This window comes from Myotis myotis, unplaced genomic scaffold (genome assembly GCF_014108235.1).
Source record: "Myotis myotis isolate mMyoMyo1 unplaced genomic scaffold, mMyoMyo1.p scaffold_m19_p_19, whole genome shotgun sequence".
Classification (NCBI taxonomy): domain Eukaryota; kingdom Metazoa; phylum Chordata; class Mammalia; order Chiroptera; family Vespertilionidae; genus Myotis; species Myotis myotis.
Genome location: NW_023416323.1, coordinates 8,385,595 through 8,397,825, shown reverse-complemented (window position 1 = coordinate 8,397,825; position 12,231 = coordinate 8,385,595). Strand labels below are relative to the sequence as shown.

General features: G+C 42.6%; 1 protein-coding gene across 2 annotated transcripts in view; it reads right to left on the bottom strand.

Annotated features, from left to right (window-relative positions):
- The window catches only part of LOC118674044 (zinc finger protein 420), a 70,400-nt gene that overhangs the window by 35,882 nt on the left and 22,287 nt on the right, over positions 1-12,231 (bottom strand). For both annotated transcript variants that reach the window (XM_036345211.1, XM_036345212.1), the window contains 2 exons: positions 7,329-7,417; positions 1,313-1,439 (listed from right to left, as the gene is read on the bottom strand). In XM_036345211.1, coding sequence (XP_036201104.1) covers positions 1,313-1,439; positions 7,329-7,337 — 136 coding nt within the window. In that variant the 5' untranslated portion in view covers positions 7,338-7,417. The remainder of the gene's footprint in view (positions 1-1,312; positions 1,440-7,328; positions 7,418-12,231) is intronic.

The following is a 12,231-nucleotide window of genomic DNA, read 5'->3' as shown; positions in this document are numbered from 1 at the left end:
GAGAGGGATGTCCGACTGCCAGTTTAGGCCCGATCCTTGTTTAGGCTGTTAAAGTGTGTATGCATTTTTGGGGGGACACACTGTATTTTGTTTTCAAATTATTTTTTATTTCTCCCACAAGAATGTAAGTTTCAACAGAATAGGAAACTTGTCTAGTTCTTTATTTCTACAATGCCTACTACAGTCCTTGGCACAAAACAGGCCCTCAATAAATATATTTTTAATGAATGAAAACATTTTAAAGAATGCAGATAATGAAATGTCTAAACACAAAAAAATATATGAAAAGGAATTGACCAACAAGTTTATATAAAAGGGTTGTCACTGAGGAAAAGAAGAGTGCCTCCATGCTTTTCTTCTGAAGTCAGAGGCATTTTTTCACAAGACTTGGGCCCTGTTGAAGAATGTACCACACAGTAACTTCATAAAGCCTTCATTGGAAAGAGGACTGAAGGGGCAAGAGATAGTTATATTCCAGTAACATAAAGAGTCCAAAGAATAAAGTGATCAGTTAGGTGGGAAAATCACTTTAATATTAAAGTTTTAATGTATATAGACTCTCTCCTAAAAAAACTTTCTTAAACAATCACAGGTTCTTCCTGAGCTATTTTATAATAAAAAGTGTTTCTAGCATACTCATTCAATGTGAAATACAAAGTTCTTAAAGTGTAATATTCAACTACAAAACCTAAGTAAGAGAATGTGCTTGTTGCAATGGATCGGGTACACATGAATTGTTAGTGAAATGCATTGATCCATCATATCCTATATAATAAACGGGTAATAGGCAAATTGTCCCCTCAACCAGAGTTCCACCGGAGTTCAATGGGGGGGGGGGGGGGGTAAGAGCAGCCCACCAACCGCCTGCAGGTCCTCCCCGCAGCTGGCCTGGCCTGATTGGTCCCACCCATGCACAAAGTCCTACACTGGGCCTCTAGTCACTATATAAATAAAATAAGCTCTTCTGTTGTAAAAAAACAACAACATTTATTTCTGCATCTATTTTTTTTAATATTAAACTCCTTTAGCAGATCTAAATTATAATAACAAATAGCAAAAGTGTCCCAGAATTCAAATCTAGGCCCTTGATCATTAAGGAAGATAGGAAGGAAGACAGAAGAAAGATAGGTAACTATATTTTAAAGATAAATGTGCCCTATATGAAACTATCTATGTCTGCCTCTAGTAATTTAAAACCATTCATTTGAGAAAAAGAAGAAATTCAGTTAATTACTTAAAAACAACCTTGAAATAACATCATATAAGGATTGATTTCAAAGACAGATCCTAAAATACTATGGGGTATTCTTACCTAGTGACACCAAGTTACTATAGTTTTCCAACATCACATCTCTGTACAAATCCCTTTGAGCAAAGTCCAGGCATTCCCACTCTTCTTGAGAGAAGTCAATGGCAACATCCCTGAACATCACCAATCTCTGAAACAACAAACATAATACTTCTAGTGGATATAAAGAAAATGTATTTTCAGTGGAGGGGGAGATGATGCAGAGCTCTTAACCATAGAGATAACAGAACAAACATGCTAGGAAGTATCCTCACATGGATGATACTACAAAAATTGGTGCTTCTGAAGTGACAACATGTTCCTTTTTATTCCTGTTGTTGTAGCCATTTCCTGAATATAGAACATCTCATTATGAACATAGTCTGGGAATTAATAAAGTTAAATAAGTAAAATTATTTTTTAAATGCAATGTCCCAATTAAAAGAAATAGCGTACAGAAGCACCCTGTACAATCTTATCTTGTATATCCTACATGCCCAATAAATGAAAGTTTCCCTTTTTAATTACTATTTAAGAAATAAGAGTCCCTGACACTCTGCCCACCCAATTTGCAGGTCCATTTAAGCCACTTCCAGTGGCTTTTCTATAAAAATGGCCTGCCTTGGCTCATGCTGTGGACTTTCCTAAATTCGCTCAAAGGTTCGCAGCATCTGGCCTCAATATGCCACGTACCTCTTGCTAAGTGGTCCCAGACCTGCCACTAGCAGCAGACAAACTTGGTTCACACCTTGATTTCTCCCAGGCATCTCCAAGTAATTTAAAACCATTCATTTGAGAATAAATTACTACCTCTACTAATTTAAATCCATTCATTTGAGAATAAGAAAAAATTCAGTCAATTACTTAAAAACAACCTTGAAATAACATCATATAAGGCACCTCCCAGCACAAGTAGCACCCATCTGCAGATCACTTTGTAGCTCATGCCAAGTAGCCCTGGACAAGGCACAGGTAGCAGGTAACCTTAGTCTGAACCTTCCAAAAAGGCCCAGAGCCAGTGTGTGGCCAGCTTCATACTAAACTGGAGTACCACCCAACCACATCCTCGAGCAACACACTCCAGGGGCAGAATTGGCGGGCACCAGAGCCCACAGAGTTGAGTTCTACTCTGTGGGGTCAGCCTCTACACCAGTGATGGCGAACCTATGACACGCGTGTCAGAGGTGACATGTGAACTCATTTTTTTGGTTGATTTTTCTTTGTTAAATGGCATTTAAATATATAAAATAAATATCAAAAATATAAGTCTTTGTTTTACTATGGTTGCAAATATCAAAAAATTTCTATATGTGACACGGCACCAGAGTTAAATTAGGGTTTTTCAAAATGCTGACACGCCGAGCTCAAAAGGTTCGCCATCACTGCTCTACACTGTAGTTCCTCCACTGTAGTCATGGCTGGTCAATCCCTCCCACTGATAAACCAACAACAATCAAGGAGGATACACATAGCCCACACACAGGGTATATATAAACTGCCCAGCTCAGATGATAGGAGAGGCTACCCCACTGAGCTCTACAGAACACCTACTACATTAAGACATACTACTAAGCCAAAACCGGTTTGGCTCAGTGGATAGAGTGTCGGCCTGCGGACTGAAAGGTCCCAGGTTCAATTCCGGTCAAGGGCATGTACCTTGGTTGCAGGTACATGCCCAGTAGGAGATGTGCAGGAGGTAGCTGATCGATGTTTCTCTCTCATCGATGTTTCTAACTCTCTATCTCTCTCCCTTCCTCTCTGTAAAAAATCAATAAAATATATTTTTAAAAAAAGACATACTACTAAGACTTGGAGATATAGCAGATCTACCAACTATACAGAAAGAAACATAGGAAAGCAGCCAAAATGGTGAGACAAAGAAACATGTCCCAAATGAAAGAACAGGAAACATCCCCATAAAAAGAAGTAAATGAAATGAAGGATATCAAATTACCAGATACTTCAAAACAACAGTTATAAGAATGCTTGGGGAACTTAGTGAGAAAACTTCAACAGCATTTTAAAAAACCACACCTAGAGACCACAAAAAAAGAACCACTCAGAAATGAAAAATACACTAACTAAAATGAGGAATACACTAGAAAGAATCAACAGCAGATTAGATAAAGTAGAGGATCAAATCAGCGATTTGGAAGTCAAGATAGCAGGAAACAAACACCCAATTAGTGTAGCAAAAAAAAAAAAGGATAGTTTAAGGAAACTCTGACACAACAATATCAAGCATACCATCATTCATATCATAAGGGTAGCAGAAAGAGAAGAGAGAGATTAAGGAATTGAAAACATGCTTTAAAAATAATGACTGAAAACTTCCCTAACCTGGTGAGGGAAAAAGACACTCAAGTCCAAGAAGCACAGCGAGTCCCAAACAAGATGAACCCAAGAAGCCCACTGGAATACCACCCAATTAAAATTATGAGTACCATCATAATTAAAATGCCAAAGGTTAAAGACAGAGAATCTTGAAAAGTAGCAAGATAAAAGCAGTTAGTTACCTAAAAGGAAGCCTCATAAGGCTGTCAACAGAAACTTTGCAAGCTAGATTAGCATAAAATATTTAAAGTGATGAAAAACAAGAACCTATAACCAAGATTATTCTACCCAGAAAAGCTATCATTTAGAATCAGAGGACAAAGAGCTTCTGAGATAAAATGTTAAAGCATTCATCACCACTAAACCAGTATTACAAGAAACATCAAAGGGTCAGAAGAAAGAAGAAAGAAGAAAATAAGGAGAAGAAGAAAGAAGAAGAGAATAAGAAAGGAGGAGAAGAAAAAGATAAAAAAATATGAGTAATAAAATGGCAATAAATATATATCTATGAATAATTACTTTAAAAGCAAATGGATTAAATTCTCCAATCAAAAGACACAGGGTGGCTAAATGAATAAAATAACAAGACCCTTATATGCTGTCCACAAGAGACTCACTTAAAATCAAAAGACACAAACAGACCGAAAGTAAAGGGATAGAAGATATTTCATGAGAATGGGAAGAAAACAAAAACAAAAAAGGTGGTGTAACAATACTTATACTGGTCAAAATAGACTTTAAAACAAAGGTTATAATGAGACAAAGAAGCACCCAGCAATTCCACTTATTGGTATTTATCCAAAATAACCCAAAACACTAATTCAAAAATATATATGTATCCACATGCTCATTGCAGCATTATTTACACAGCCAAGATATGGAAGCAACCTAAGTGTCCATCAATAGGGGTAAATGAATAAAAAAAAGTGGTACATATATACAATGAGATATGACTCAATTATAAAAAAAAAAAGAATGAAATCTTGCCATCTGCAATAACATGAATAGACCTAAAGAGTTTTGTGCTGAGTGAAATAAGTCAGACAAAGAAAAATTTCATATGATTTCTAAAAAACAAAATAAATGAACATGCAGAATAGAAATAGAATCAAAGATTCAGAGAACATTTTGACAGTTGACAGATGGGAGGGAGGATTAGGAGCATGGGTGAAAAAGATGAAAGGACTAAGAAGTACAAATTAGTAGTTACAGAATAATCATGTAAAATATAACATAGGGAATGTAGTCAAAATTTGTAATAACTATGTATGGTGTCAGATGGTTACCAGTTTTATCAGGGTGAGCAATGCCTAAAAGGTATGCTGTACACCTGAAACTAATATAATATTATATATCAACTATAATTAAAAAATAAAAAATGTACTAAAATAGAAATAAGAAAAATAACTGGGTAAATGTTTCTGTAAAATCTTATATCTATTATAAAATAAGATTTGCAAAAAAATGAATATATTAAAACTTCAAGTTTGTTGTTATATTAGAATATTGCATCATAGGCATTTTCCTTGTTACTAATAATTTAGTAAGTATTTTTAACAGGCTGCAGAATTGCTCCAAATAATCAATATATCTTGACTTAATGGCATGAATATTTGAACATTGTAGGTTATATAAAAATCTCATAAGCATTTCTTGATTTGGGGAGTTTATAATTCTCAATAGCTTTTTCATGTGAATGATGATCTGTCTTATTATTAATCAAGATGATGAACATAATGAACATGACTTTTTCTTGTCTTAAGCAACATAAAGATGGAAAAGATTAATTCAAACTTAAACATTCAAGATTAGCACACAATATTGAATCTCAAAATCACCTATATTATTGGTATCAATTATGGATTCCCAGGGAAGATCCATGGTCTCTCTGTATTCAATCCTTAATCACAAAGCTCACAAAGCCTGGATTTTCAATTTATGGAGACTGAGCAGAGTCAAAACCAACTCCTACCTTGCTTAACTGGGAAATTTAGGTCTAAAGAATAGATCAAAGTTTTCTCAGGTATAGTACCATTTAACATTCTTCTCTATCTTGTAAAATCGGGAAATTTTCTTTTGCTGTATCACTCAGTGATTCTAGTTAAAGATGTTCAATAAATTCATGAATAAGTATATAAATATAGGTTAGATTAGACAGACATACTTAGAGACGACACTATCTACACTAATAAAAGGGAATGATGCAAAATGACTGTACCTTCATGACACCCACCAGCCAATCAGGAGTGAGTATGCAAATAATCCAACAAAGCTGGCAGGTTAATTTGCATATGCAGGTGCCAAGCGGTGGGGTGGGACACTTGCATCATCAACATGGTGACGATGCGGGTGTTACACACTGCCCCAGCTGCTCCAGGCCCCTGGGCAGCATGGGAAGGCGGAAAGGCGGCTCCGAGCTGGAGCGAAGGCAGAAAGGTGGCTCCGGCCAGAGCGAAGGCAGTGTTGGCAGCCAGGGGAAGGAAGGCCCATTCTTGCACAAATCTTCGTGCATCTATTCTATATCATAAAAGGCCTGTGGTAGTCATGCCGGAACCGCATCAAGACCAAACTAGTGAAGTGGCCTGATCAGGCCATGGGGCGTGGGGCTGGCAGGCCAACCTCATGACCCCTCTGCTTCTGGCCTGCCCCTGATCGAACTCTCCCACCCTGATCAAGAGTGGGGTGGCCAGCCAAATGCCCCTTCCCCTCCCACTGGCCAGCCCTGCCCCTAATTAGCCCTCCCCACCATGATAGGCCTGCAGCCCCACCCCCTGGCCAGCCTTCCATGATGGCACCCCCCACCCCAATAGGGGTCGGGGCTGGGCGGCCAACCTCCTGCAGATCCTCCCCCGGCTGGCCATGCCCCTGATGGGCCCCCACCACCCTGATTGGCCTTCAGCCCCTACCCCTGGCCAGCTCCACCCCTGATAGCCCCCCCAACTCAATAGGGGGCAGAGCTGGCTGGTCAACCTCCCACAGCTCCTCCCCCCAGCCAAGCCCATACCCTGTGGGCCCCCACCACCCCAATCAGGGTCAGGGTCAGCCAGCCAACCACCCATTGCCCCTTCCCCAGGCAGCTGGTCCCCAATCAGCACCCACACCCTATTCAGGGGTGGGGGCTGGGCCAGCCAGCCCACTGCCCCTCCCCATGGCAGGCCCCGCCCCCAGTTAGCCCCCCAACCCCAATCGGGGGCAGGGCCCACCGGCCAATTACTCATGGCCCCTTCCCCCAGCTGGCCCGGCCCTGATCAGCCCGATCAGGGTTGGCCAGCCAACCTCCCACCATCTCCTCCTCACAGGCCCAGCCCCGATCTGCCCTGATTAAGACCGAACTGGCTGGACCCTACCTGTGCGCAAATTCGTGCGCTGGGCCTCTAGTCTATAATAATAAAAGCATAATATGCTAATTAGACCAGATGGCCGAACAGCAGAACAATTGTCCAGACACTTGTCTGGACGACCTTCCAGATGAAGCCGGGGCTGCAAGGACCGAGGCAGCCACCATGGCTGCAGGGGCTGAGCCCCTTGCACAAATTTCGTGCATCAGGCCTCTAGTCATTTATAAGAATGGAATAAACTGGGGAGCATATTCCTGAATGGGGTCAGTTAGGAAGGAAGTTTCAGAAATAAGGAATGCAAATATGCACATACTATGTAAAAACAAAACAAAAACAAAAAAAAGTGAAAGGAGAAAACACCAAGTTACCTGAGCCATGATTTTTATGGCTATATGAAATTATTAATCCTCTCCTGGATTCCTATCTTGGAGAGGCACAGCATCTGGAAAAGGCAGTGCTGGAGAGGAGAAAACAGAACCATGAGACTATGCCTTTCACAAAGCTCCAAATGAGTTATATTAGAATTACCTTTGTTACACTCCTCTTCCTGTCACTTGCTCCCATTCCTAAAATACACACTAAGCAGGAGGATATAGGTGATGGTTCATATCTCTGTCAAACTCAGTGCTCTCTATATTAAGATATATATATATATATATATATTTATAAAAAACGACTCTACCATTCCTCAAATAAAACTTATGGACAACACATTTATACATTATGCCAAAAATGGATAATGACCAACTGTTATATTTAAGTATATTAATGATCACACACAACTACAGAAGGCACAAATAATTAAATGCTTACAACTAAATAAAATGAACAAATTTAGATTTATAAGATGATAATATTCAACTAAGTATTGTGGACATATTTTTATTTATGTTTGCCATTTTGAAAAAAGTGACATGTATATTAAGTATGTGTGTATACAAGTAAGTGTGTAGAATAAGTGAAATTTATTATCTACAAATTAAGGCTTCTACAAGTGTGTGCTATTCATAAGTCAAATGACACAAGTAGTGTTGCCATTAGTGCTGAGACTTTTTAAAGTTGTTTTTAAATATCTCGGTAAATTTCAGAATAAAACAAAGTTTACAAGATGATAAATCTTTCTCAAACAAACCAGCCTTCCTGGTTTAGCAATAATACTAAAGTAGATAAATCTAGATATTTGACAAAAATGCTCTATGCGAGAGGTTCTAGATCCATATAATTATAAACTTATTTTTTTTCCTCAGCTATGGTTTTTGTTTGTTTGTTTGGGTTTTTTTTGCAGGTATTTTATTTTGTAAGGTTTTTTTGTTGTTCGTTTGTTTATTTAGGGTTTTTGCAGGTATTTTTTTTTTTAATAATTCTTTATTGTTGAAAGTATTACATATGCCCCCCTTCTTCCCCAATTGACTGCCTCCAGGCCCCACATCCCCCACCCCAAGCTTTCAGCACCCTACTGTCTATGTCCATGGGTTATGCATATATGAATACAAGGTCTTTGACTGATTACCTCCCATCCACCCACCCACCCTAGCCTTCCCTCTGAGATTCTGCACTCTGTTCCATGCTTCCATGTATCTGAATCGACTCTTTTCATCAGTTTATTTTGTTACTTAGATTCCACATGAGTGTAATCATGTGATATGTGACTTTCTCTGACTGTCTTATTTCACTTAGCATGATACTCTCCAGGTCCCAACATATGGTCTCAAAGGGTTTTTTACTGCTGCACAGTATTCCATGGTATAAATGTACCACAGCTTTTTTTATCCACTAATCTACTGATGGGCACTTGGGCTGTTTCCAGATCTTAGCTATCCTATATAATAATAGACAAACATGGTAATTAACCGTACCTCCAACACGCTTCCCATTGGCTAATCAGGGCGATATGCAAATTAACTGCCAACCAAGATGGTGGCCGGCAGCCAGGCAGCTGAAGCGAACAGGAGGCTTGCTTGCTCCAGTGAAGGAGGAAGCCAAGGTTCCCCGACTACCGCTGCCGGCCTCTGAGCTTGCAGTTTAAGAAACATTGTTGCAATTATAGAAGCTAAAACAATCCCCATGCTTTCAGCCAGCCAGCTGAGCTGGAGTTGCAACAGTGTTTCAATTATAGAAGCCAAACAAGCCAGATACCTGCTTTCAGCAGCCGAGGTTTCAGAGCTGGAGCTGAGCCTCAGAGGTAAAGCCAGCTCTCAGTTCCAGTGACAGCCATAGAAGGTAAATAAATCCCAGAATAATAATAATAAAAAAAAAAAGAATAAAAGGAGAGGTTGGGAGCTTCAGTCACCCACCAGCCTGAAAACGGCCCTCAGCCCCTCACCCAGACTGGCCAGGCACCCCAGTGGGGACCCCCACCCTGAAGGGGTGTGACCAGCTGCAAACAGCCATCATCCCCTCATACAGGCTGGCCAGGCACCCCAGTGGGGACCCCCATCCTGATCCAGGACACCCTTCAGGGCAACGCAGCCAGCCCCCACCAGTGCACCAGGCCTCTATCCTATATAGTAAAAGGGTAATATGCCTCCCAGCACTGGGATCAGCGAAGCCGCGAGGCCTCCCAAACCCGGGATCAGCGGAGTCGCGAGGCCTCACGCCCTGGGATCAGCGGAACTGCGAGGCCTCCCGGCACCGGGATCAGCGGAGCTGCGAGACCTCCTAGCACTGGGATCAGCGGAGCAGTGAGGCCTCACTACCCCTGTGTCAAGCAGAGCCGCGAGGCCTCCTAGCACCAGGATCAGAGGAGCAGCGAGGCCTCCTGGCCCCTGGAGCAGCGTGACAGAAGGCAGCACCCAAACCCCCTGATCGCCCTGCAGCTCTGTGTGTGACAGGAGGCGGGGCCACAACCTCCCTATCCACCCTGCTCTGCTCGTGACAGGGGAAGGCGCCCCAACCCCCTGATCCGCCCTGCTCTGTGTGTGACAGGGTGCGGCGCCCCAACCCCCCCATGGGCCCTGCTCTGTGTGTGACGGGGTGGAGCCACAACCTCCCCATCGGCCCTGCCCTGGTGTGACGGGGGGGAGTGCCCCAACCCCCTGATTGGCCCTGCTCTTTGGGTGATGGGGGAACTCCCCAACCCCCTGATCGGCCCTGCTCTGTGTGTGACAGGGTACGGAGCCCCAACCCCCGATTGGCCCTGCTCTGTGTGTGACAGGGTGCAGTGCCCCAACTCCCTACTCTGTGCGTGACAGGGGGGAGCTCCCCAACCCCCTGATCAGCCCTGCTCTGTGTGTGACAGGGTACGGAGCCCTAACCCCCTGGATGGACCCTGCTCTGTGCGTGACAGGGGGCAGCACCCTAACCCCCTAATCGGCCGGCTCTGTATGTGAAAGGGGTGGCGCCACAACCCCCTGATTCGCCCTGCTCTGTGCGTGACAGGGGGTGGTGCCACAACCTCCCCATCGACCCTGCCTTGAGTGTGACAGGGGGCAGTGCCCCAACCCCCCAATCAGCCCTACCCTGAGAGTGACTGGGGGTGGCATCGCAACCTCCCGATCCGCCCTGCTCTGTGCATGACAGGTGGCAGTGCCCCAACTCCCCAATCAGCCCTGCTCTGAGCCCGACCAGGGGCTGCACCTAGAGATTGGGCCTGCCCTCTGCCACCCAGGAGGGGGCCTAAGCCAGCAGGTCATTATCTCCCGAGGGGTCCCAGACTGTGAGAGGGCACAAGTGGGGCTGAGGGACACCCTCTCTGCCAGTGCACAAATTTTTGTGCACTAGGCCTCTAGTCTATAATAATAAAAGTGTAATATGCTAATTAGACCAGACATCCTTCCAGACAACCTTCCAGATGAAGCCAGGGCTACAAGGGTCGAGGCAAGCTGCCGTGGCTGCAACTGACCAGCGGGCTGTGGCAGGTTACCAGGGCCTCCCTCTGCGAGGGAAGGCCAGGTCCCGGGTGCCTACAGTGGCTGGAGGGAAGCCGGTGCCAGCAGCCAGAGGAAGGAAGGCCTACTCATGCACAAATTTCATGCATTGGGCCTCTCGTAGTAAATAATGCTGCTATGAACATAGGGGTGCATATATTCTTTCTGATTGGTGTTTCGGGTTTTGTAGGATATATGCCTAGAAGTGGGATCACTGGGTCAACTGCCAGTTCCATATTTAATTTTTTGAGGAAACTCTATACCCATGGTCAGCAAACTGTGGCTCGCAAGCCACATGCGTCTCTTTGGCCCCTTGAGTGTGGCTCTTCCACAAAATACCATGTGCAGGCGTGCATTCAGTGTGGTTGAAACTTCGTGGCCCATGTGCAGAAGTCAGTTTTCGGCCTGGGCGAGTCTATTTTGAAGAAGTACTGTTGATATTTGGCTCTGTTGACTAGTGAGTTTGCCGACCACTGCTCTATACTGTTTTCCATAATGGTTGCACTGATCTACATTCCCACCAGCAGTGTACTAGGGTCCTCTTTTCTCCACATCCTTGCCAGCGCTTGTCATTTGTTGAAAAGTGTGAGGTGACACTGCATTGTCGTTTTAATTTGCATCTCTCTGATGATCAGTGACTGTGAGCATTTTTTCATATGACTCTTGGCCATCTGTATGACCTCTTTGGAGAAGTGTCTATTTAGGTCCTTTGACCATTTTCTTAGTGGATTGTTTGTCCTCCTTTTGCTAAGTTGTATAAATTCCTTATATAATTTGGATATTAACCCTTTATCAGATATATCATTGCCAAACATGTTCTCTCATACTGTGGGCTCCCTTTTCAATTTGTTGATGGTTTCTTTTGCTGTGCAGCTTTTAGTTTTAATGTAGTCCCATTTGTTTATTTTCTCCTTAGTTTCCATTGCCCTAGATGTATCTGTAAACATATTGCTATGCGAGATGTCTGAGATTGTGCTGCCTATTGTTTCTTCTAGGATTTTTAAGGCTTCACAGCATACATTTAAGTTTTTTATCCATTTTCAGTTTATTCTTGTGTATGATGGAAGTTAGCAGTCTAGTTGCATTTTTTTTTTTGCATGTATCTAATTTTCCCAATACCATTTATTGAAGAGACTGTCTTGACTCTATTGTATGCTCTTGTCTCCTTTGTCAAATATTGAGCATAATGGCTTGGAACGATTTCTGGGGTTTCTGTTCTGTTCTATATGCCTGTTCTTGTGCCAGTACCAGACTATTTTTATTACAGTGGCTTTGTAGTAGAACTTAAAATCTGGTACTGTGATTCCTCCCACTTTTTTTCTTTCTCAAGATTACTGCACCTATTCAGGTTCTTTTTTTTTTTTTTTTCAAAAAAAAAATTTATTGAGGTATATTAGCCATACAA